At 65.0% G+C, this 18536-nt stretch overlaps 8 protein-coding genes across 8 annotated transcripts; 5 read left to right on the forward strand and 3 right to left on the reverse strand.

Annotated features, from left to right (window-relative positions):
- Positions 1-1037: 1037 nt before the first annotated feature.
- EMIHUDRAFT_216330 (hypothetical protein) lies at positions 1038-1757 on the forward strand (the record flags this gene model as incomplete). The annotated part of the gene is made up of 1 exon (XM_005762136.1): positions 1038-1757. One exon carries the CDS (start codon positions 1038-1040, stop codon positions 1755-1757), a length of 720 nt encoding a protein of 239 aa, XP_005762193.1.
- Positions 1758-1839: 82 nt separating this feature from the next.
- On the forward strand, positions 1840-2235 carry EMIHUDRAFT_216331 (hypothetical protein; the record flags this gene model as incomplete). The annotated part of the gene is made up of 1 exon (XM_005762137.1): positions 1840-2235. One exon carries the CDS (start codon positions 1840-1842, stop codon positions 2233-2235), a length of 396 nt encoding a protein of 131 aa, XP_005762194.1.
- A 250-nt stretch (positions 2236-2485) lies between these two features.
- Positions 2486-5158, reverse strand: EMIHUDRAFT_428127 (hypothetical protein; the record flags this gene model as incomplete). The annotated part of the gene is made up of 7 exons (XM_005762138.1): positions 2486-3025; positions 3276-3401; positions 3662-3784; positions 4008-4113; positions 4261-4389; positions 4410-4591; positions 4682-5158. 7 exons carry the CDS (start codon positions 5156-5158, stop codon positions 2741-2743), a joined length of 1428 nt encoding a protein of 475 aa, XP_005762195.1. The 3' UTR covers positions 2486-2740.
- A 533-nt stretch (positions 5159-5691) lies between these two features.
- On the reverse strand, positions 5692-6376 carry EMIHUDRAFT_438016 (hypothetical protein). The gene has a single exon (XM_005762139.1). The coding sequence runs from the start codon at positions 6361-6363 to the stop codon at positions 5941-5943; it is 423 nt and encodes a 140-aa protein (XP_005762196.1). The 5' UTR covers positions 6364-6376; the 3' UTR covers positions 5692-5940.
- A 212-nt stretch (positions 6377-6588) lies between these two features.
- EMIHUDRAFT_54479 (hypothetical protein) lies at positions 6589-7733 on the forward strand (the record flags this gene model as incomplete). Its single annotated transcript, XM_005762140.1, has 3 exons — positions 6589-6972; positions 7227-7496; positions 7662-7733. Coding segments are annotated over 3 exons (726 nt in total), but the record flags the coding sequence as incomplete, so codon positions are not given.
- Positions 7734-13324: 5591 nt separating this feature from the next.
- Positions 13325-13972, forward strand: EMIHUDRAFT_105503 (hypothetical protein; the record flags this gene model as incomplete). The annotated part of the gene is made up of 1 exon (XM_005762141.1): positions 13325-13972. The coding sequence occupies one exon, from the start codon at positions 13325-13327 to the stop codon at positions 13970-13972; it is 648 nt and encodes a 215-aa protein (XP_005762198.1).
- Positions 13973-14422: 450 nt separating this feature from the next.
- Positions 14423-16301, reverse strand: EMIHUDRAFT_438018 (hypothetical protein). Its single transcript, XM_005762142.1, has 6 exons — positions 16130-16301; positions 15850-16063; positions 15592-15770; positions 15267-15422; positions 15050-15124; positions 14423-14933 (listed from the first exon to the last, which is right to left on the reverse strand). Exons 1-6 carry the CDS (start codon positions 16289-16291, stop codon positions 14691-14693), a joined length of 1029 nt encoding a protein of 342 aa, XP_005762199.1. The 5' UTR covers positions 16292-16301; the 3' UTR covers positions 14423-14690.
- A 1381-nt stretch (positions 16302-17682) lies between these two features.
- Positions 17683-18334, forward strand: EMIHUDRAFT_216338 (hypothetical protein; the record flags this gene model as incomplete). The annotated part of the gene is made up of 3 exons (XM_005762143.1): positions 17683-17793; positions 17962-18147; positions 18266-18334. The coding sequence occupies 3 exons, from the start codon at positions 17683-17685 to the stop codon at positions 18332-18334; spliced, it is 366 nt and encodes a 121-aa protein (XP_005762200.1).
- Between the last annotated feature and the right edge of the window lie 202 nt (positions 18335-18536).

An 18536-nucleotide genomic window follows, 5' to 3' on the forward strand; every position in this document is an offset into this window, starting at 1 on the left:
CTTTTCGCTGCACTCCTCGAGCCCCCGGCGAGGGCTTGTGCTGTGAATAGCAGGCGTGGCTGTACTCAAAAGAAAGAAAACAGGGAATCCAAGGGAGGTTTGTCAGTGTCGTGAGCTCATGGACAAGAATTTTATCTACAACAACTCCCACCTCGGTGGTCCTCGCACGAACGACACTGGGTTCCAACTTTTTCCGGGGTATGGTATGGTAAGATCGGCGGCCCAAAGGGGTGGGGGTATGGTCCTGACACCGCCCAAGACTAGCCCTACCATACCCCCAAGCAGGTCTGCCAGCAGGCGGGGGGTATGGTCTTGAGCTGGGTTGGCCGATTCTACCATACTGAGCATACTCCATACCATACCCCGCAAAAAGTTGGAACCCTGGGTACGGGACTGGCGCGCACTGGCACTAACACAGGTACACTACGGGAGCCGCCAAGCGACTCCGAGAAAGAAGAAAGATAAGAAAGAAGTACGTGGTGACCTCCTGTTGCATCAGCGTGCGCAGGCCAGCATGCTCCCTCGCCCGGTGCTGAGGCATGCTGGTGGGCGACTGGCGCCAGCTTCTCAGGGCTGTCCTCGGTGTTGGGCAGCATGTCGCAATACTCCTGTTGCGCTGACTGGCGCGCGGGGTGCGTCGTGCTGCGCGTGGAGCGAGAGGCTCGAGGCGGCGCGGCTGTCGGTCAACACCCTGCGGCAGCCCTGCGGCGCATGCGCGCCGTCAAGGCTGCTCGACAGGGCGGCTTGCATTGTGGCGAGCGAACGCGGTCGCCGTTACTCCAACTTTGGTCGGTTATAACCGGCGGAAGTTTGTTCCGGGGGGCGGGGGTACGGCGCTCGTGGCTCGAAAAAAAAGGCAAGCGAACGAGAGATACGTAACTTTTCTTTTTCCCCCTCCCACCCGGCGTCTGTATTGCAATACCCCAAGAGACTGCGCGGCTTCCCGAATGAATAAAATTGGTCGAGAGAGAAAGAAGAAAATCGCGGCCGAAATCGCACCAAAGGACGCGCGACACGCAAACAACAGCTGACACGCAATGCGTGTCCCGCTTCTGCTGGGCCTGCTCCACCGAGCCGCGCCCGCATCGTTCGAGTATGAGACCATCGGCCTCCCGCGCTGCTCCATGGCTGGTCCCGCCGGTGCACTACCCCCCTGCACCCACGCGCTTCGCAAGCCTGGCGATGGTGGCAAGGCCATGGGCGGCGGGCTCGGAAGGAACGGCCACTGCGCAGATTGGGTGAGGCCAGGCTCGCTGGACGTGGCGCAGCTGGCGGAGAGCCTCGCACGGAATCTAAGCTGGGACGATGACGCCTTGCCGCTCGTGCAGGAGGCCATGGCCGCCGCTCGTGACGAGGATGGTGCGCACGCCGTCGCCCCGAACCGGTCGACAGCCTTTGCACCGCGGTCGACGGGCGGCAGCCTCACCCCCGGCGGTTCGTCGCGGGACTCGATGGAGTTCTTACGGCGCTCCCTCCGCTGGCTAGCAGCGCGCCAGCCCGGGCAGCCGATCCGCTCCGTGGAGACTGGGTTTGCTCTCGGCTACTCTGCGCTCGCGGTGGTGGGCGCGGCGTGCAATGCCGGCATCCATCTCAAGCACAGCGCGATGGACCCGTACCAGGGCGCGGCGTGGCGCGGCGTCGGGCAGAAGAGGCTGCAGTCCCTCGTGGGCACGTGCGCCTCCGATGAGGTCAACTTCGAGCTCTTAGAGCTGCCAGCCTCGATTGGCCTCGCGCGGATGGTCGCTGGCGGCGAGTGAGGCCCCATTCGCCGGGGCCAACTTTCCCTCGACTGCAGCTTGAGGGGCCCGGCCTATTTGCAGGTGCGTTCAACTCGGGTACATGGATGACGGCCACAAGTTTGACGACAACATGGTCGAGCTCGCGCTCATCAACTCGATGATGCCGGCCGGCGGCATCCTCGTGATTGACGACACGCTGATGCCGTCGGTCGCCGCGACCATCTCGTACATCGAGGCGCGCGTCGTCGAGAGTGCGCGTTCCCCGCCCTCGATACCCTCATTTCGCGGTGCCGCACTCCAGGCGAACCTGCCCTACGAGCGCATCACCATCAACGAGCGTTTTGTCGCCTTTGTCAAGCATAGGAAGGACGTGCGCGCCTGGAATCACTACGGCCCGTTCGACGCCTCGTTCAACCGCTCGGACGGGGCGGGGCGGAAGCACATTGCATCGTCCCTTGGCGTGGCGCACAGGGGCTTGCGAGGCGCGGCGGTCTGACCTCGGCGTTGCCTCGGCGGCCGGCACCTCGACGATCTCTTCGTCTCTCTCTCTGAGGGTCTCTGGACTCTGCGCGTGGTCGCCGGCGGCGGAACGGCGGGGCCGCGGGGCGGCACGCCCCGACACGCGGCGCCAAGTTCAGCGTGTGACAGCCGATCACGTGCCCTGTGCATGTGCTCGCGCCCGCGGGTCGGTGTGTGTGTTACGCGCAACCTCTCTGCGCGCAACACACAGTTCAACCGTCACGTGAGAAGAGAAGAGAGAAACAATTTGCGAGACCAGCAAAAGAGCCGCGCGCCCAGAACGCTGTAGGAACTCTTCACGTAGAGCTGTGTATGTGGTTGCCATCGTTTCGCCTCTGTGGCAGGGGGATGGGGCAAGCCGACCGGTGGCGGAGGCTGGAGCACGCCAGCGGAGTGGCCAGAGAAGGCGGCGGACCCTCAAAGCGGTCAACTGAGCAATCGCACCTTCCAGAGCGGCCTCTGCGCAACCGCGGCGGCGGACCTCAGGAGAGCGCGAGGGAGGCGAACTTGACGGCGACCTTGATGCAGGGCGAGGGCACGCTCGGGTCGGTGACGAGGAGGACGGAGCCGTCAGCGAAGAGCTGCGAGAGCGGCTTGTCGAGGTTGGGTCGGTACTCCGCCTCGAGCACGCCGCGCATGTACAGAGTCGGGTCGTCCTGCAGCGCGCCCGCCTCGCACCGCAGCGACGGCGTCTTGAGGCGGAGGCGAGGGTCCGCGGCGAGCTGCTCGAGCAGCTGGGTGAGGGTCGCCGAGCCCGCGATCTCGACCTGCGAGAGACAGCCGAGATATACCCGAGATATACCCGAGAGGTAGCCGAGAGGTAGCCGAGAGTTAGCCGAGATACAGCCGAGATACAGCCGAGATATAGCCGAGATATAGCCGAGCCTGCGATCTCGACCTGCATGCCCACGCCGCATACGAGATCGGCCGAGATGAGCCGAGAAGAGGCTGGCTGCAAGGTCGGCCGAGGTCGGCCGAGGTTGACCGAGGGTGGCCGAGGTTGGCCGAGGTCTCGACCTGCACGCCCGCGCCGCAGACGATGCACTCGGGGCTCCGCTCGTACCGGAAGGTTGGCGCGTAGACGCCCTGCCCGCCGATGTACATCAAGTTGTTGTTGACGTACGCCGCGCAATTGGTGAGCACCTGCGCGTGCACTCTCGGCTCCTCTCGGCACCTCTCGGCTCCTCTCGGCACCTCTCGGCAACTCTCGGCTCCTCTCGGCTCCTCTCGGCAACTCGGCAACTCTCGGCTCCTCTCGGCCCCTCTCGGCTCCTCTCGGCTCCTCTCGGCAACTCGGCTCCTCTCGGCTCCTCTCGGCCCCTCTCGGCTCCTCTCGGCTACTCTCGGGGACATCTCGGGGGACATCTCAGGGGCGTTGTCTCGGGCGAGCGCGCCTTGAAGACCTCATTGGCGCACGCGGCGGCGACGATGGCGTTGGTGGAGGCGATCGCGGGGATGATGTTCTTGATGACGCCCTGCGTGTGCATCAGCGTGACGCCCGGGATGTTGAACTGCGCCGCGCGCTCCTGACAGCAAGGGGGAAAGGGGCGTGTTCAGGGAAGTGTGTGTGTGTGGGGGGGGGGTGCGGCGGTGCGGCGGTGGAGAGGCAGGGAGAGGGAGAGGCAGGGAGGCAGGGAGAGGGAGAGGGAGGGAGGGAGGGAGGGAGGGAGGGAGGGAGGGAGAGGGAGAGGGAGAGGGGGAGGGGGGGAGAGTGCATCTCGTGGTTCGCTCCTCGGCGCGCTGGAAGACCCACTGCTGGTAGGCGGGGTCGTCCTTGTCCTGCTTCTCGTCGCCAAACTGCTTTGGCGCCTCGATCAGGTGCGCGTACCTGCCACGCAGCCGCGGCCAGCGCGCGCTCAAAGGAGAGGGAGAGAGCTGTGAACGGCGGCTCGATCTGGTGGGAGGACAGGCTGGAGGAGGGGCACTGTACGGCGGAGGAGAAGAGGGAGGGGCGAGGAGGGGAGGAGGGGAGGAGGGGAGGAGGGGAGGGGCGCCCGCGCACAGGATGCAGTGCGCCGCGTTGCGAGGCGTCTCTGCGATCGTGCAGAGCGGCACGGCTTGCTGCGGCGGGAAGAGGTTGAGGGTGCACTCGAAGCAGCCAGACACGCACGGGTACATGACGCGCACGTGCCTGAGGGACGTGTCTCGGACACGTCGTGGACATGTCGCAGGGGGGGGGGGAGGGGATGCGCAAGCGCGTGCCCCGAGAAGCCCTCGGTGCCGCCGTCGACAAGGGGGATGACCGAGGTGAGGTCGGGCTTGCGCTGCCCCGTCTCCATGTCGACCTCGAAGGTCACCAGAGAGCACGCCATCGCATTGAGCCACCGTCGAGCCTCGAGGGGGCGGGCCGTGGTGGGCGGGTTGCTTGCGGCGGGAGGGGAGAGAGTGATGGAGGGAGGGAGGGAGGAGTGCGGAGTGCACACCTCGATCGAGTCGAGCCCCATCACGATGACCTGGAACTGGCGGTACCAGTCGGCGGGCTTGTCTTGGATCGGACAGAAGTGCGCCTCCACGGTGACGCCGGAGACGCGCTTCATGATGAACTCCGCGGCGACGGTCGATTTTGGCCGCCCGACGTCGGCCTTGCGGAAGAGGAACTGCCGGTTGAGGTTCGAGACGTCGATCGTGTCCATGTCGATGACGTCAATCTTGCCAAAGCCGGAGAGCGCGAGGTCCTTGAGGAGCTCGCAGCCCAGTCCGCCCGCGCCGACCACGAGCACGCGCGCGTGCTGCTGCATGAACGAGAGGATCTCGGGCGACGGCTCAAAGGGCAGCGGCGGGTCAAAGATCGTGCCGTAGTTTCCGACGTTGGCCATCGGCCCCGTCCGGCTGAGCAGCTTCTGCAGGTCCGGGAAGGTGCCCGACTGGCCGTCGTGGGCTGATGTAGCGGGCGTCGACATGCTTTCGGGCGCCGCGCGAGAGGCGCGCGGAGCGGGAGAGCTGGAAAAAAGAATACTCGGGTTGTTTCATAACAAAGAAGGCTAAGCTCAAAAAGAATAACGCGTAACCCTGAGCGAAGCTGGGAATAGGACCGCCGCAAGCGGCGTGGCGTGGAGCGGTTGAGCATCCCTCCGGGGGCCCCTCTGCGCCGGGGAGGCGTTGTTGGAGGCTAGGACGCAAGCGTCCGTCGCCCTTTTCAAACTCGGGGCCCACTCCGCTACGCTCCGACCCGAATTTGGAGGGCCTAAAAGTTTAAGGTGTTGCTGCGCAAAAGGGGTCGGACACAGGGCACAGCTCATGCTAAGAGCTAGAAAAACTGGGAGTTACTTGTTAATGTTCCTTATTGCTCAGCGAGGCGTGGAAGAGCAGCGAGCCGCGACGCGAGCGATGTTTGCGGGGTCGCAGCGAGAGACGACGCGCACGAGGAGCTCCGGGTCGAGCAGGCGGGTGGGCGGCGGGCCGGCGGCGTGCTTGGCGAGGGAGCGGCGGCGGCGGGGGCTGACATCGCGAGAAAAGAAAAATACGCCGAGTTTTCTGAGACAGACGTTACACCAGCATGCGCGACCTCTTTGCGCTGCTCGCTCGCGGCTGCGGGAGACATGGCCGCGGATGCGGCTCGCACTCGCTTGGCGGGCCTCCGTCTCACAGCCGCCCGACGCGGCATGCCGTGAGCCTCGGGGCAAGGACGTTCTGAACGAAATATCTCAGATGCTGCAGTTACGTCGTTTCGCCGGCGTCGTGCTCAGCGTCCATGGGTCATGCCCGTGATGCATCGGCCGTGACCTGTGCAATAAGGCACCATCCGTTTTTGCTGCTTCTTGCTCTGCCACGTGATGGGCACCTCGATGATGTTGGTTGCGCGGAACGGGAATATGGTGCCTTCGTCAAGGGAGCGCATCCAGTGGAGAGGCCCGTACGTATTCTCTGCGCGGCCCCAGAAGGTGCCGTGCTTGATCTTCACGATCTCAAAATACGGCGCGCCGCCATCGACATCCTTGCCGTCCTTGAGGCTCTGGACGTTGACTCGCACGACATCACCAACGCCAAGAACCTTCAGGACGCCCTTCCGCAGCGTCTCGCCGTGCCAGTCCTGCACGTCGCCTGTTCGCGTCGCGATGGCGTGCGTGTGCGTCGAAGCTGCGTTGCTCGAGACCTCGTTGCCCATCGTGCCTTGCGCGAGACACAGCGTCGGACACGTCCAGGCAGGGAGCTCGCAAAAAAGTCACCGGTCGCCTTGGTCGGAAGTCGCCCTATTTATACCCGCCCTCCCCGGCCGCCCCCGGCCGCTAGAGCCCAGTTTCGCCCCCGGCGATGAGCTTTATCGGCAGAAAAAAGAAACCATCGCGAGGCAAGCAAGACGGCGCAGTGACCGCTGGCTTGAAGTTCTCGCATGCGCGTCGCCTCCGTCCTTCCGTCGGCCACCGAGATCCTGTGCTTCATCGGCGGCGAGCGCTTGCTCGTCGGCCGGTCGCACGAGGACAACTTTCCGCCGCAGATCACGTCTCTGCCGGTCATCACGGGCCAGACGACCACCTTCACCACGGCCGCAGAGGTCGACCGCGTTGTCTCAGATTCGATCGGTAAGGGCCAGTCGCTCTACACGCTCGACGCGCCACTGATCGAGTCGCTGTCTCCCGACGTCATCCTGACGCAAGACATCTGCTCCGTGTGCGCCATCGACCTGCAGACAGTGGAGCGGCTCGCGGCCAAGATGACGCCGCGGCCGAAAGTCGTGTCGCTCAACCCGCTCAACCTGGACGACGTGCTCGCCAACGTGTGCTCCTCTCTCCTGTTCCTCTCTCTCTCTCTCTCTCTCTCTCTCTCTCTCTCTCTCTCTCTCTCTCTCTCTCTCTCTCTCTCTCTCTCTCTCTCTCTCTCTCTCTCTCTCTCCCCCTCTCTCCAGCTCTCTCTCTCTCTCTCTCTCTCTCTCTCTCTCTCTCTCTCTCTCTCCCTCCCTCCCTCCCTCCCTCCCTCCCTCCCTCCCTCCCTCTCCCCCTGCTGCGGAGCCTGCTCTCACTTCCCCCTCAGGTACTGCAGCTCGGAGAGGCGGTCGGCATGGCGGAGGAGGCGAGGGCGGCGCACGCGTCGCTGGTCGAGCGGATCGCGGCGGTCGACCGGCGGGTGGAGCAGCGGCGGCGGCAGCTCGGCGAGGGGAGGAGAAGGCCGCGCGTCGCCTTCATCGAGTGGTCGGACCCGCTGTACGTGGGAGGGCACTGGACGCCGCAGCTGATCGAGCGGGCGGGCGGCGAGCACCCGCTCAACGCCGGCGGAGAGAGCGGCGGCGGGAAGTCGTTCCCGGTGCCGCCCTCAGCGGTGGGCGCACGTGGACTTTCTGCTTCCGCCGCCTGCGTCTGGAGGACATGCCCGCGACACGTCCTCGACGTGACTGTAGGTGGTCGAGCTGGACGCACCCCGGCCATGGATGATGAATACTCGTGCGTTGACACCCCCCGCGGATGACAGGTGGTCGAGGCGGACCCCGACCTGGTCATTCTCGCCCCGTGCGGGCTCACTCTGGACATGACCCGCCGAGAGGCGACCGCCCTCAGCCAGGGGGCGGGGACAAGGAACCGTCCAGGAGCCTTCCAGGAGCCTTCTAGGCGACCGCCCTCGCCAGGACGGAGTGGTGGCGTTCGCTACGAGCGGTCCGCGAGCCTAGAAGCTTCTAGGAACCTTCTAGGAACCTTCTAGGTCCGCGAGCCTAGAAGCTTCTAGGAACCTTCTAGGAACCTTCTAGGTCCGCGAGCCTAGAAGCTTCTAGGAACCTTCTAGGAACCTTCTAGGTCCGCGAGCCTAGAAGCTTCTAGGAACCTTCTAGGAACCTTCTAGGTCCGCGAGCCTAGAAGCGGACTGCAGACTAGAAGGTTCCTAGAAGGTTCCGCGAGCCTAGAAGCGGACTGCAGACGCCGTGCATGCGCACGAGCACGCGAGAGGACGCACGTCGAGCGGCGTGTGCCCGTACCCCTCGTCTTCACGCGATGTACTCTGACTGCGACGGCACGAGACCGTACTCCCGCCCCGACTCTGCTGTCTCACGGCGCAGGACCGCGAGAAGCTGACCTGACCTCACCTACCTACCTGACCTCACCAGGTCCGCGAGGGGCGCGTTGTGCTTGTCGACGGCGACGCGATGTTCAACCGGCGCGGCCGGCCCCATGCGGGCGGGCGAGGGGCCTCCCTCCCCCCCCCACACCCACACCCCTCTGGCTGCGAGCAGGCCGGGCCCTCGGCTGGTCGACGCGCTCGAGTGGCTCTTCTCGGCGGTCCACGGCGTGCCCGAGGCGGCGCCGCACCGGTTCCCGTGCGAGTGGCTCCCCCCCTCCTCTTCCTTGCCACGGGACGAGGCCAGCGCGGCGGCGGGCGGCTCGCCGGAGGAAGAGGCGGCCGCCGAGCAGAAGGCGATCGCGGACATCGAGGAGGCGCATGCGTGCGCCGTGCGCGCGGGCAAGCGGTCTAGATGCGAAACACCAGATCCGCACACCGCTCCAGTCGGCACTCGAAGCTGCTGCACACCGGTACCTGTAGCTTAAGGTTCCTGCACCAGCCCCGGTATTCCCGCGGTGCTCCGGATACACTACACGCTGCCGGATCCCCGCCCTCAACTGGGCAGGCAAGCTGCAGTACACGGACCCGGCGACAGGCTACTCTGTCTTTACGCAGCTCGCCTCCTCGCGGCGCGGCTACTGCTGCGGGAGCGGCTGCCGCCACTGCGTATATGGCCACGAGAATGTCAAGCCGGAAAGGAGGGTGGCGTTGCGCCGCCCCATCACCTGCGAGATCGGGGGGTGACGCTAGTCCGAGTGTGTGGAGACGGACGGTTGCGGTGGGCGGGACGTTGCGTTGCGTAGCGGCTGTCGCCGGAGTTGGCGGAGAGTCGGGGGCACTGATACCGAGCATATCGTCTAGATACTCGTAGCGAGAACGGACTATACTAGACTACGCTTGCGCTGGAGAGGGGGACCGCGGTGAGAGGCGTCACACAGGCGCTGAGGTCCTGTGAGCCTCAGGCCGCGATTCTGTCATCGATCTGACTTCTGAGAGTGAGACGCACGACCCCCTGGCGCACGAGAGTCGAGACCGACGTGTGCGATGAGGCGATGTGCGATGAGCGCACCCACGACGGAGAGCTAGAGCTGTCAAACGTTAAGAGCTGAACAGTGTTGCTAGTGTTAACAGTAACAACAGAACAACAGTGGGGCTCCCCACAACAACAGTAGCTAACGTTAGGCCGGCTGAACAACAATAAAGGAAGGCCTGGCAGTGACCCACGACGATCTCCAGCGTCCAGTGCGGGTAATACCCGAAAATACCCGGAAACCCCCAGGTATTTTTGGGTTTTACCCGGGGTTTTTGGCATTTTCACTGGTTGGGTAGTAGGCTAAGTTCTGAGCCTCGAGGCTTAACAGGTCTAAGTGTGACCGGTCACGCTGGGGTGCTTACGCGGTCTAAGATCGGCGGGAGCCTCTTATGCGGGCTAAGTCGGCCGTGATCATTGGGTTGCCTCAAATTTTCCAGTGTGTGTGAATGTTAAGGTCCTTCATGCCAGTTTCGGGGGGCAAACCCTGCCCGCCCCCTACGACCCCGGGTAAGGCCCAGGTGTGGCCTAGGGCATCAGAAGGGACCAAGAGGAGTCCAGTCTGAGCCATAGAGCCCATGTCTTTGCCCCCGAAGGTCGCGTTCAAATGCCCGGAACGGACGTTACAGTGGTGTCCGGCCGGCGCGATCACCGAGCTGTGACGCTCAGGGAAGCCGGTTGAGGTACTGGTTTCTTTGCCCAGGCCTGGCCTACGACCCATGCTGGATCAGCTGAGCAAGGTTTGGGGAGAATCCCCCATTCAGATCTTCAGATATTTTGACGGACGACCGAAAATGTGGGCAAAAACGGGGTGATTTTGGTCAAAATCGCAGACGCGTGGGCCACCCAGACCACACTGTCTCTCGAAGAGATGGGTGAGAGGCTCCTGCGTGGAGCGCTGTCAGGCGGCCAGAATTGTTCGACAATCCTCAGCCTCGCCAATCCACCTCCGCCATCTCCGCCGCCACCTTCACCGCCTCCGCCGGTCGTAGAGCCTCCTTAAGGCTATACAAAGAGCGTCACGCTCGCCAAGGAGCAACACGACGCCGATCGTTGAAAGTAGCAACCACTCACACACACACACACGCCTCTAACCAACTGGCTCAGTTGAAGAGGCCGCTCCCACAGCTCTCACACCTATCTCTCTGGTACACAATATTGGAAGCGTTGTGAATTGTAGACCATTGGCCTCCTAAAAATCTCTCTCTCAACTCTCTCTCCGTAAGACTTCGGAGAAGGCAAGCCGTGAAGTTGTCCACCGTCTCGGCGTCGACAACAACTCTCGAACCAGTCGTGCTGCGGGAACGGCCCCTCTGATTGCTCTGACAGGCACGCCTTGCACCTCGCCATGGATCCGCGGCAGAAGCCAATCCCGCAACGCTTTCAGGAAAGAGAGGAGGAAGACGCATACCAAAACTGCTCCAATCAGTAGCTCCATACGTTGCCTTTCACTGTGTAGGAGTTGCTGCAGCTTCTCGATCTTTGAAGTCTTGTCCTGCAGCAACATTTTCTGCTTCCAAATGTAGTCTAATACGTCATCGCACCTCCGCCATGAGGACGGCCTTGTGCGAGCGCTGTCGTTGAGAACGAAGCGGCCCGAGTGTTCTGTTGCCTTCAGACATATTTCCTGAGGTAGCTCGTTCCCTTGGTGAGGGCGGTCGTGTTCGTCATGGCCGGGTCGTGCATGTACGTCTGGGCGACGTCCGTCGGACTACGGTCCGTTTAGCAGGTCTTTGGATCGGCTTCAAATCGTCCTCCTTGACGCCGCTCGCGATGTTGGTACGGGCGAGGTCGAGTGTCTCGGTCATGGTTTTGAAGAGGGAAGTCGTGCGTCCCGCCTCGAGCTGCAGATCCCGGCCGGTCACATTCGTGTACGTGTCCCGCTGACACGCAAGGTACTGTCCAGTTGTGGGCAACCAGTGGCTCTGAATGCGCATGCCGAGGATCGAATCTGACTCAAAGCGCACGGGGTTGGTGCCGCCGACCGTCGGGAGGAAGCCGAGGAGTGCCAGGAGGATCCAGAGGGCGCCGACGGTGCCGATTCCGCCGCAGAGAGTGGCGGTCGAGGCCAGGCCGTGCGCGTGGGCCGGTCAGGCTCGGTGCTGTGGCGGGCGACCGGGCGCCGCACGGCTGGCCCCGTCGGCCGAACGGCGCCGCCGAGCGGCCGGGCACTTCGGGTTGGGCCCGCCGGCCGGCCGGGCGGCGGCTGGCATGGTCGGCCGGGCCCCCGGGAGGCAGGGGCGGGCGCGGTCGGGAGGGGGCCGCCAAATCGACCAAATCGAAGTGGGGTGCCGCGATTTTTGGGCTGCTACTTTCAATGATAGGGACGAGGAGATCTCCATCGACTTTGCGATGCGGCTCAACCAGTTCCTGACGCCGGAGCAGCTCGCGCGCGCGCCGGGCACGGTCAACGCGTCGGCGCTGCAAAAGTTTGCAAAGCTGGTCAAGGCGGCGGGCCTCGCGTCGCTGCACGCCGCTGGACGAGCTGCGCGCGGTGCTCCACCGCCACTACAAGCCCCTCTACCTGACGAACGTTTGGATGGAGGAGCTGGTCAAGGAGTTCAAGAACCTCACGCCGCAGGCTCTGCCCATTACACAGATGCACACACGCACACATGCACACATGCACACATACACGGCTGTGCCTTTACCCACGTTCGGGAGAGAAGCGGCGTCGCTGGGCCGGTTCGCCCCCAAAGGCGGCCCCGTCATGATCCCGAACAAGAGGGGTGCGTTCGGGGCACCCCCCGCTCTCATGTAAACGGCTTGCCCCGGCAAGCTGTTGACCATGAGACGTGAGGCAGTATAATCATGGGTACCGAGATTTCCCTAGCTCTTTGCCAGCCCTTGTCTATAGGTGGGCGCCCACATCCCAGCGCATATGCTATATCTCTCCACAGGCGCGCGCGCACCCGAGCACGGCAGAGGTGCGTATCATGCTCAAGCAGCGCGCCAAGCCCGACCCGATGGGCTCGCCTTCGATGCCGCAGCTCAAAGCCATCCGGCGGCGCCTCGGCCACCACCTCCCGAGCCGGCTGCGCCCGAAGCGCGAGCGGCCCGCCGAGCTGCCGCCCATCGTGTGGCAAGGCGTGCCGCCGACGGACGAGGATGGCGAGGAGGAGGAGGAGGACCTCGAGGGCCTCTCCGTCGACGTGCTCAAGCAGCGGCTGCAGGACCGCGGCGAGACGCGCTTGCCGCGCTCGCACGCGAAGCTGGTCGAGCGGCTGCTCAAGTCGCTCGAGCAGGACGAGGAGGAGGAGGACGAGACGCAGGCGGACGCGGAGGGGCGGCCCCAATCGTAATCGCTTAAGTTAGGGGTAGTTCCCAATGATTTGGCTGTTGAGCTGCTGAGGTGATTAAGAGCAGGTGGAGCAGGAGGAGGACGAGGGCGAGCCGGAGGGAGAGGTGCCCACCTCGCAGGAGCAGGAGGTGCTGCAGAGGCTGTTCAACGAGGCCGTCATCGCGTGTCGACAAGTGATTGTGATAAGTTACACATTACACCTAAGTAAGGTCTAAATCACAAGTAAATAGGCGCCCGCCGTGTCGCGCGAGATGCTCTCAACAGCTGCGGCCGCGATGGCGGAGTCGGCCGCGGTTCGAGCGAGCAGCTTTTGGCTGCGGGATCGAATCGCGGAAGGCTGACGTCGGGTAACTTGGGAGAGGAGTCGTCGCGCGCGGCATCGCCATCGGGCATCGCCTCGCGACTCAAGGTGCGCGCAGCGTGACCGCCGTGAGCTGCCCTCCCGACCCATGTAAAAACCCTCAATTTTGATACTGGGCGACGCGTGCAACAACAGGGCTCCAGGCCCCAAATGACGTGTGAGTGTTAGAGTTGTTTGGTATTGCTAAAAATCTCTCTCACAACAACACAACAAAACAACAACTCTCGCGTGCAGCTGGCCCGTGACGTGTGAGTGTGAATATTCTTGATACGTGTAATACGAAACCACGACGACACACACCAGTCGACTGGCATGGCACCCCATGTCGAGCGAGCCCGAACCCAGCTGTTCTCAGCAACGTTGCTGCCGTGTTCGCGCGGTAGAGGCAAATGCCCGCCGTCGAGCTCGTCCGCGCGCTCGAGACGACGCTCAGCGGCGGCCCGCTCGTCGCGGTGCGGGACGGCGCATGGTGCTGCCTGCTCTGCGAACGCCGCTTTGGCTCGGAGCGGCACATCGCGCGCCACCTCAGCCGCAGCAAGTTGCACCGCGACAACTACGCCTCGGGGCTCACCGCACGCCGCATCGGGGAGCCGTCCGCTGGGCTCAAGCGCGCGCGCGACGACGGCCCCGCCTCGACGCACCTCAAGCCGGCGGAGCCCGCCGCGGCCGTTGGCATCGGCATCGGCGCCGGAGGCGGCGGCGGCGTGAGCGCGATCGAGCAGATGGAGATGGTGCAGCAGCGGCTCGCGGCGGCGTCCAAGGCTTCGGCGAAGAAGCCTGCGCGGCGCGAGAGGGAGCGCGACCACCACGAGAGCGAGGTGGACTCGAACAAGGCGCGCTCCATCAACGGCCAGCTCGACTGGGAGTGCTCCGATTGCGGCTCGTTCAACTTTGCGCGGGTCGTCGTGTGCCACACGTGCAACAAGCACGTCGACGGGCAGACGCGGTACCTCAACAACCGGCTGCACGAGCTCAAGCAGGCGCGCTGCCCACGGCCCCGAAACCCGCCCCGACGCCCTCCCTCCCTCGGAAGATAGCCACGCCCGGGCCGCTTGCACAGCCACCTCTGCTCCCCGCCCCGGGCGCAGGAGCGATTCAAGCGCATCTTTGCCGGCGGCTCGGGCGGAGGGGGGCAGAACTCGAACAGCAGCGTCGCCAATCCGGACGGCTCCGTCTCGGGGGGACGCGGCGGCGACCGCGCGGCGTTCCAGAGCTAGGTGGAGAGGCGTGGGGGGGGTGGGGGGGGGGGGGGCAGTCGTTGGTGCGCGAACAAGGACTCTCTTGTTCGCGCACGCATGGCATCGGGGCACCTCCAGCCTCCACCATCCGATGGAGGACCATCGATGCGGGTGGGGGTGCTTGCGGGCACATGGATCATGCCCCTGCGCCACATGCACTCAAGCCTCATGCAGCGCAAAAGGATCAAGCTTCAAGGATCATGTACATCACGATAGCAAAATATGGCCGCGGCTTTAACTAGAGTATCTCACTAAAGCCGGATAGAAGAAAATAATAAAGCTCACGGCCGGGCGCGGGGGCGCGACCCCCGACAGGCGGACAGGGTCACCGCGCGGCGATCTCGCGGTGCACACCCTCACCCACACGCGCGCATGCGGCACACTTCCGGGCTCCCGGGCGGGCACACCGCAGCGGCCAGCGCGGCAGCGCGCGCGCAGGGACAGGCAGCCCCACATTATGTGTAAACAGTAAAGTGCAAGTAGCCTAGTGCGCGCGCGTGGGCGAGAGCGGCGTCACCTATGTGTTTCTGTGGAGGTCCGCGAACCCACCCGGCCGGCCGGCTCTCTCAAGACCGCCAACACGCCCCCAGCCCCCAGCCCTGCCCGCCTCGCGCCGCCGCGCCGTCGCGTTCTCCGGCATCACGCACTTCGCCATCCGCCCGTCGCCGCCGCCGCAGAGGCTGGCCCCGCCCGCCCCAAAGAGGAGCTGCTGCGCCGTCGTCGGCCCGAGCGGCGCGTCGGGCGTGCCATCAAGGTACACCTTCGAGGCGGGCGGACGTCGGCGTTCGGCCAGTTCAGAGTTTCGGACCGTGTCGTCCCGTGTGCCCCCCCCCCCCCCCCCCTCCTCCCCAGAGAGAGAAGTAGCGCGTGTCGCACCTTGAACCACGCGGCCGACGCGAGGGCGAGGAAGGGGTTGTAGTGCATCGAGGGCTCGTGGTGGTCGGCGCCGTCCTGCAGGGAGGCTGCGCTTCTCTCGGGTGTGACCTCGGGTGTGATCGGGTGTGATCGGGTGTGATCTCGGGTGTGATCGGGTGATCTCAGGTGTGATCTCGGGTGTGATCTCGGGTGCTCAAGCGAAGCACAGTACACTCTCCTTGTTGACGAGGCCACGGCGCGGGTTGGCGCTCGACGCGTCGTACTGGCGCTGCGCGAAGCGCGGCGGCGCCACCGCATCGTGCGTCCCGGTGAAGAGCAGGAAGGGCACGCTCGGTATCGGAGGGTAGCTGTGCGTGTAGGCATGGTGCATCGCCGCCGCCTGCAGCCGGCGCCTCCGGGTGTCAGTCGTCCTCGAGCAGTCAGTCCGCCGGCTGTCTTGCCCTGTGCAGAGCCATGCGCGCGTGCTACGCCCCGCGGCGTGGCTCTGCGGCGCCCGAGTGTGTGCTCCGCGTGCCCCCGACTGATGCGTGCTCTCAACTCACCGCCGCCTGGATCCGGTGCGAGCTGCCGTTGTACGCCGCAGAAAAGATGGTCGCCTGGCCACCCATCGAGTGTCCCGCGACGCCGACGCCCGCGCTGACGTTGATCGGGAGGCCCGCGGCGGCGGCGGCACCGCCCATCGACCACTCTATCGAGAGAAGCTGCTGCTTGTAGTAGTCACCTATGTCAGGCGGGTTCCGAGCAGGCTCACGGAAGCAAGCCTGCACGCGCGCACAAGAGAGAGAGCTGGCACGAGTCGCCAAAGCAGGGCGGGTCAAAGGGGAGGGTCTTGCAGTGCGCGCGGTCGTCGCAGCCAAACTGGCACGCGAGGGGCGCGCCCACCACGTAGCCCCACGAGGCGAGGTCGGAGAAGAGGCGCCAGTACGACTGGAAGCCCGTGTCGTCAAACCCGTGCGCGTAGGCAATGTACGGGAAGGTGCGAGTCGAGCCCTCGGGGAGGACAGGGTAGACGACCTACTCACAGCACGACGTGCTGACAGCTGAGAGAACCGCGTGCCTGTAAAGGACGGGTTGGGCGACGTCGATGCGGCGGTTGCTCCGGTCAAAGAGCGGCGAGGTGAAGGAGCGGTGCGCGACCGGGTAAGGCCCGCGCGGAGAGGACGGCAGCAGCGGCGGCGAGGGCGGCAGCAGCGACGACGGCGACGGCGGCGGTGGACGAGGAGGAGGAGGAGCAACGTCCATTATCCGTCGGAAGAGGCAGGCCGAGTTTCTTCTTTTTGTCCCAGTTCATCTCCTTGAGAGAGGACGCCCGCCAGAAAAACGGTATGGCGGGTGGTGTGCTCTCTACTGCCGCGGCGCCCCTGTCGGTTCGGAGGCGCCCGGCGGCCGCGCTTGGTGCCGACGTCGACCGGCTGCTCTCGCGGCGCCGAGGCGTGCCGCTTCGGTCACGTCACGCGCGCTGCGAGGTGTCTTTTGGCATGTGAGCGCTTGGCATAGACGCCAGGAAGCTCGCCTTCCTTGCCTGCGGCCGCGGGCGAGCGGGCGGGCACGCCAGGCTCGGCGACGCTCCGCGCGGGTCTTCGAGCTCGCGACCCGCGACGAGCCAGCATGGCTCGTCGCTCGACGGGAGCCTGCCGAGCATGCTCTCGGCACTCTGTACAGCCTCGACAAGCTGTCTGGGAAGGCCTACAGGGCCAGAGCGGACCGCCTCGGGCGCGATGGCGCGCCTGAATAGTACCATGACTACGAGATCTCGATCGGGTCGCCGGCAGCGGGATCGCGCGACGTGCTGCTCGACGGCAGGCCGCTCCCCACCCTTTCAACAGTGTCTTTTACATCGCTTCTCTCGCTGCAACCGCCCGCGGGGGCCTGCGCCGACCGCCTCGCTTCGCCCAGCTCCAGCATCGAAGGGAGGGTCGGCGTGTTGAGCCGCGTCACGCCCTCACCATGGCCAAGGAGGCCTGGGTTGGAATTCGCATCGCCGCACGACGAGAGCCGCCCCTCGCCGACGATGAAGACGCTGAGCCTTTTGTTTGCCGCCGCCCTCGCCGGCGGGTTGGACTCGCGCAGCAGCGCCGAATAGCACAGCCACCGCACGGCGCAGCTCTCGCCCTCGGGCAGCGCCGGCAGCTCGAAGCCGCGCTCTTGCGCCCACAAGCGGATGCCCTCCAGCGCAAGCGAGGCGTGAAAGAGCGAGGGCGGCCGCAACGCGAGCGATGTCGGCGGGGTCGCAGTGAATGAGAGAGGGCGCGCACACGAGGAGCTCCGTGGGGAGGTCGAGGAGGCGGGCGGGCGCCGGCGTGTCTGGCGAGGGGGCGGCGGTGGAGGCCGGGGCGAGGCGGCGCGAGCGGCGGCGCGGTGGGGTGGACATACCACACATATACATATATACATTATATGTGTATCGCGAGTAAAAGAATTTTACGAAACTCCCTCGCACGACACTAGGCACGGGACTGGCGCGCACTGGCACTAACACGAGTAAAAGTATTTATCCTTTTACTTGCGAGGAAAAGAAAAACCGCGCAGCTGCGCGCGGAGGACGGCCCGGGCAGTGTTGATTGAGGGCCTCCGGTGTACTCTCCGGCCGACACGTTCACGACGCGCTCGCCGCCCAGCCCTTGCCTCACCCCATGCTGGCCGACGCTGGCTGGCGACTCGAGTCCGACACCTGGAGCTCAAGAGTGCTGCGCTTTTTTGGCTGTCACTCCTTTGGCGAGGCGACGGCACTCGGCAGCGAGTCGGTCTCATCTTCCCTACGGCGGAACGACGCATCCTTCCTTCGACCAACCGAGCCGAGGATTCGAGGCCACCGCTTCTCTGGCAGCCGCACATCTTCCTATTCCGCGCCTCCGCCTGCGGCTCTCCCACAGTCTCCGAGAGACTCCAGGGAGTCGACTGCTGACGACGAGGTGCCAGCTGCGCCGCCCGTGCCACCGCCGGATGCGCCACGAGTCCTACTCCTTGACCCCGGGTCTGGCGACGCGTGCGAGGCGCTGCAAGGCTGCTTCCGGGTGTACCTGGCCGTCGATCCGTCGTACGACATCCAGGCGGCCGCACTCCCGCGCCCACCGCACTCCCTCTCCCGCCGCACCTCGGTGTCTCACGCATGCACTTCCACACCGCCGCAACAGACACGGGCGACAGTGCCGCCAGTCCCGCCCCGGCTGCCGCCCCAACCCTAGAGACCTCGAGACTGGTGTACGCCTGAGCTAGGTCAAGCGGTACCCGCCCAACTGGAGGTCGATGCCTAGAGACCTCGAGACTGGTGTACGCCTGAGCTAGGTCAAGCGGTACCCGCCCAACTGGAGGTCGATGCGAGGGGTTCAACTCACCGAAGCTGCCGCCGCCGCGGCTGCAGCCGCCGTCGCCGCGACAGCCGCCAAGCAGAAGCACGCCTCCGCCTGGCCAGGTGGGAGAGGGCAGAGGGCGAGGAGACTCGGGAGGGGGGAGGGTCATTGTCGCGACTCTCGCTCACGCTCTCCCT

The sequence above is a fragment of the Emiliania huxleyi genome (genome assembly GCF_000372725.1).
Source record: "Emiliania huxleyi CCMP1516 unplaced genomic scaffold EMIHUscaffold_69, whole genome shotgun sequence".
NCBI lineage: Eukaryota > Haptophyta > Isochrysidales > Noelaerhabdaceae > Emiliania > Emiliania huxleyi.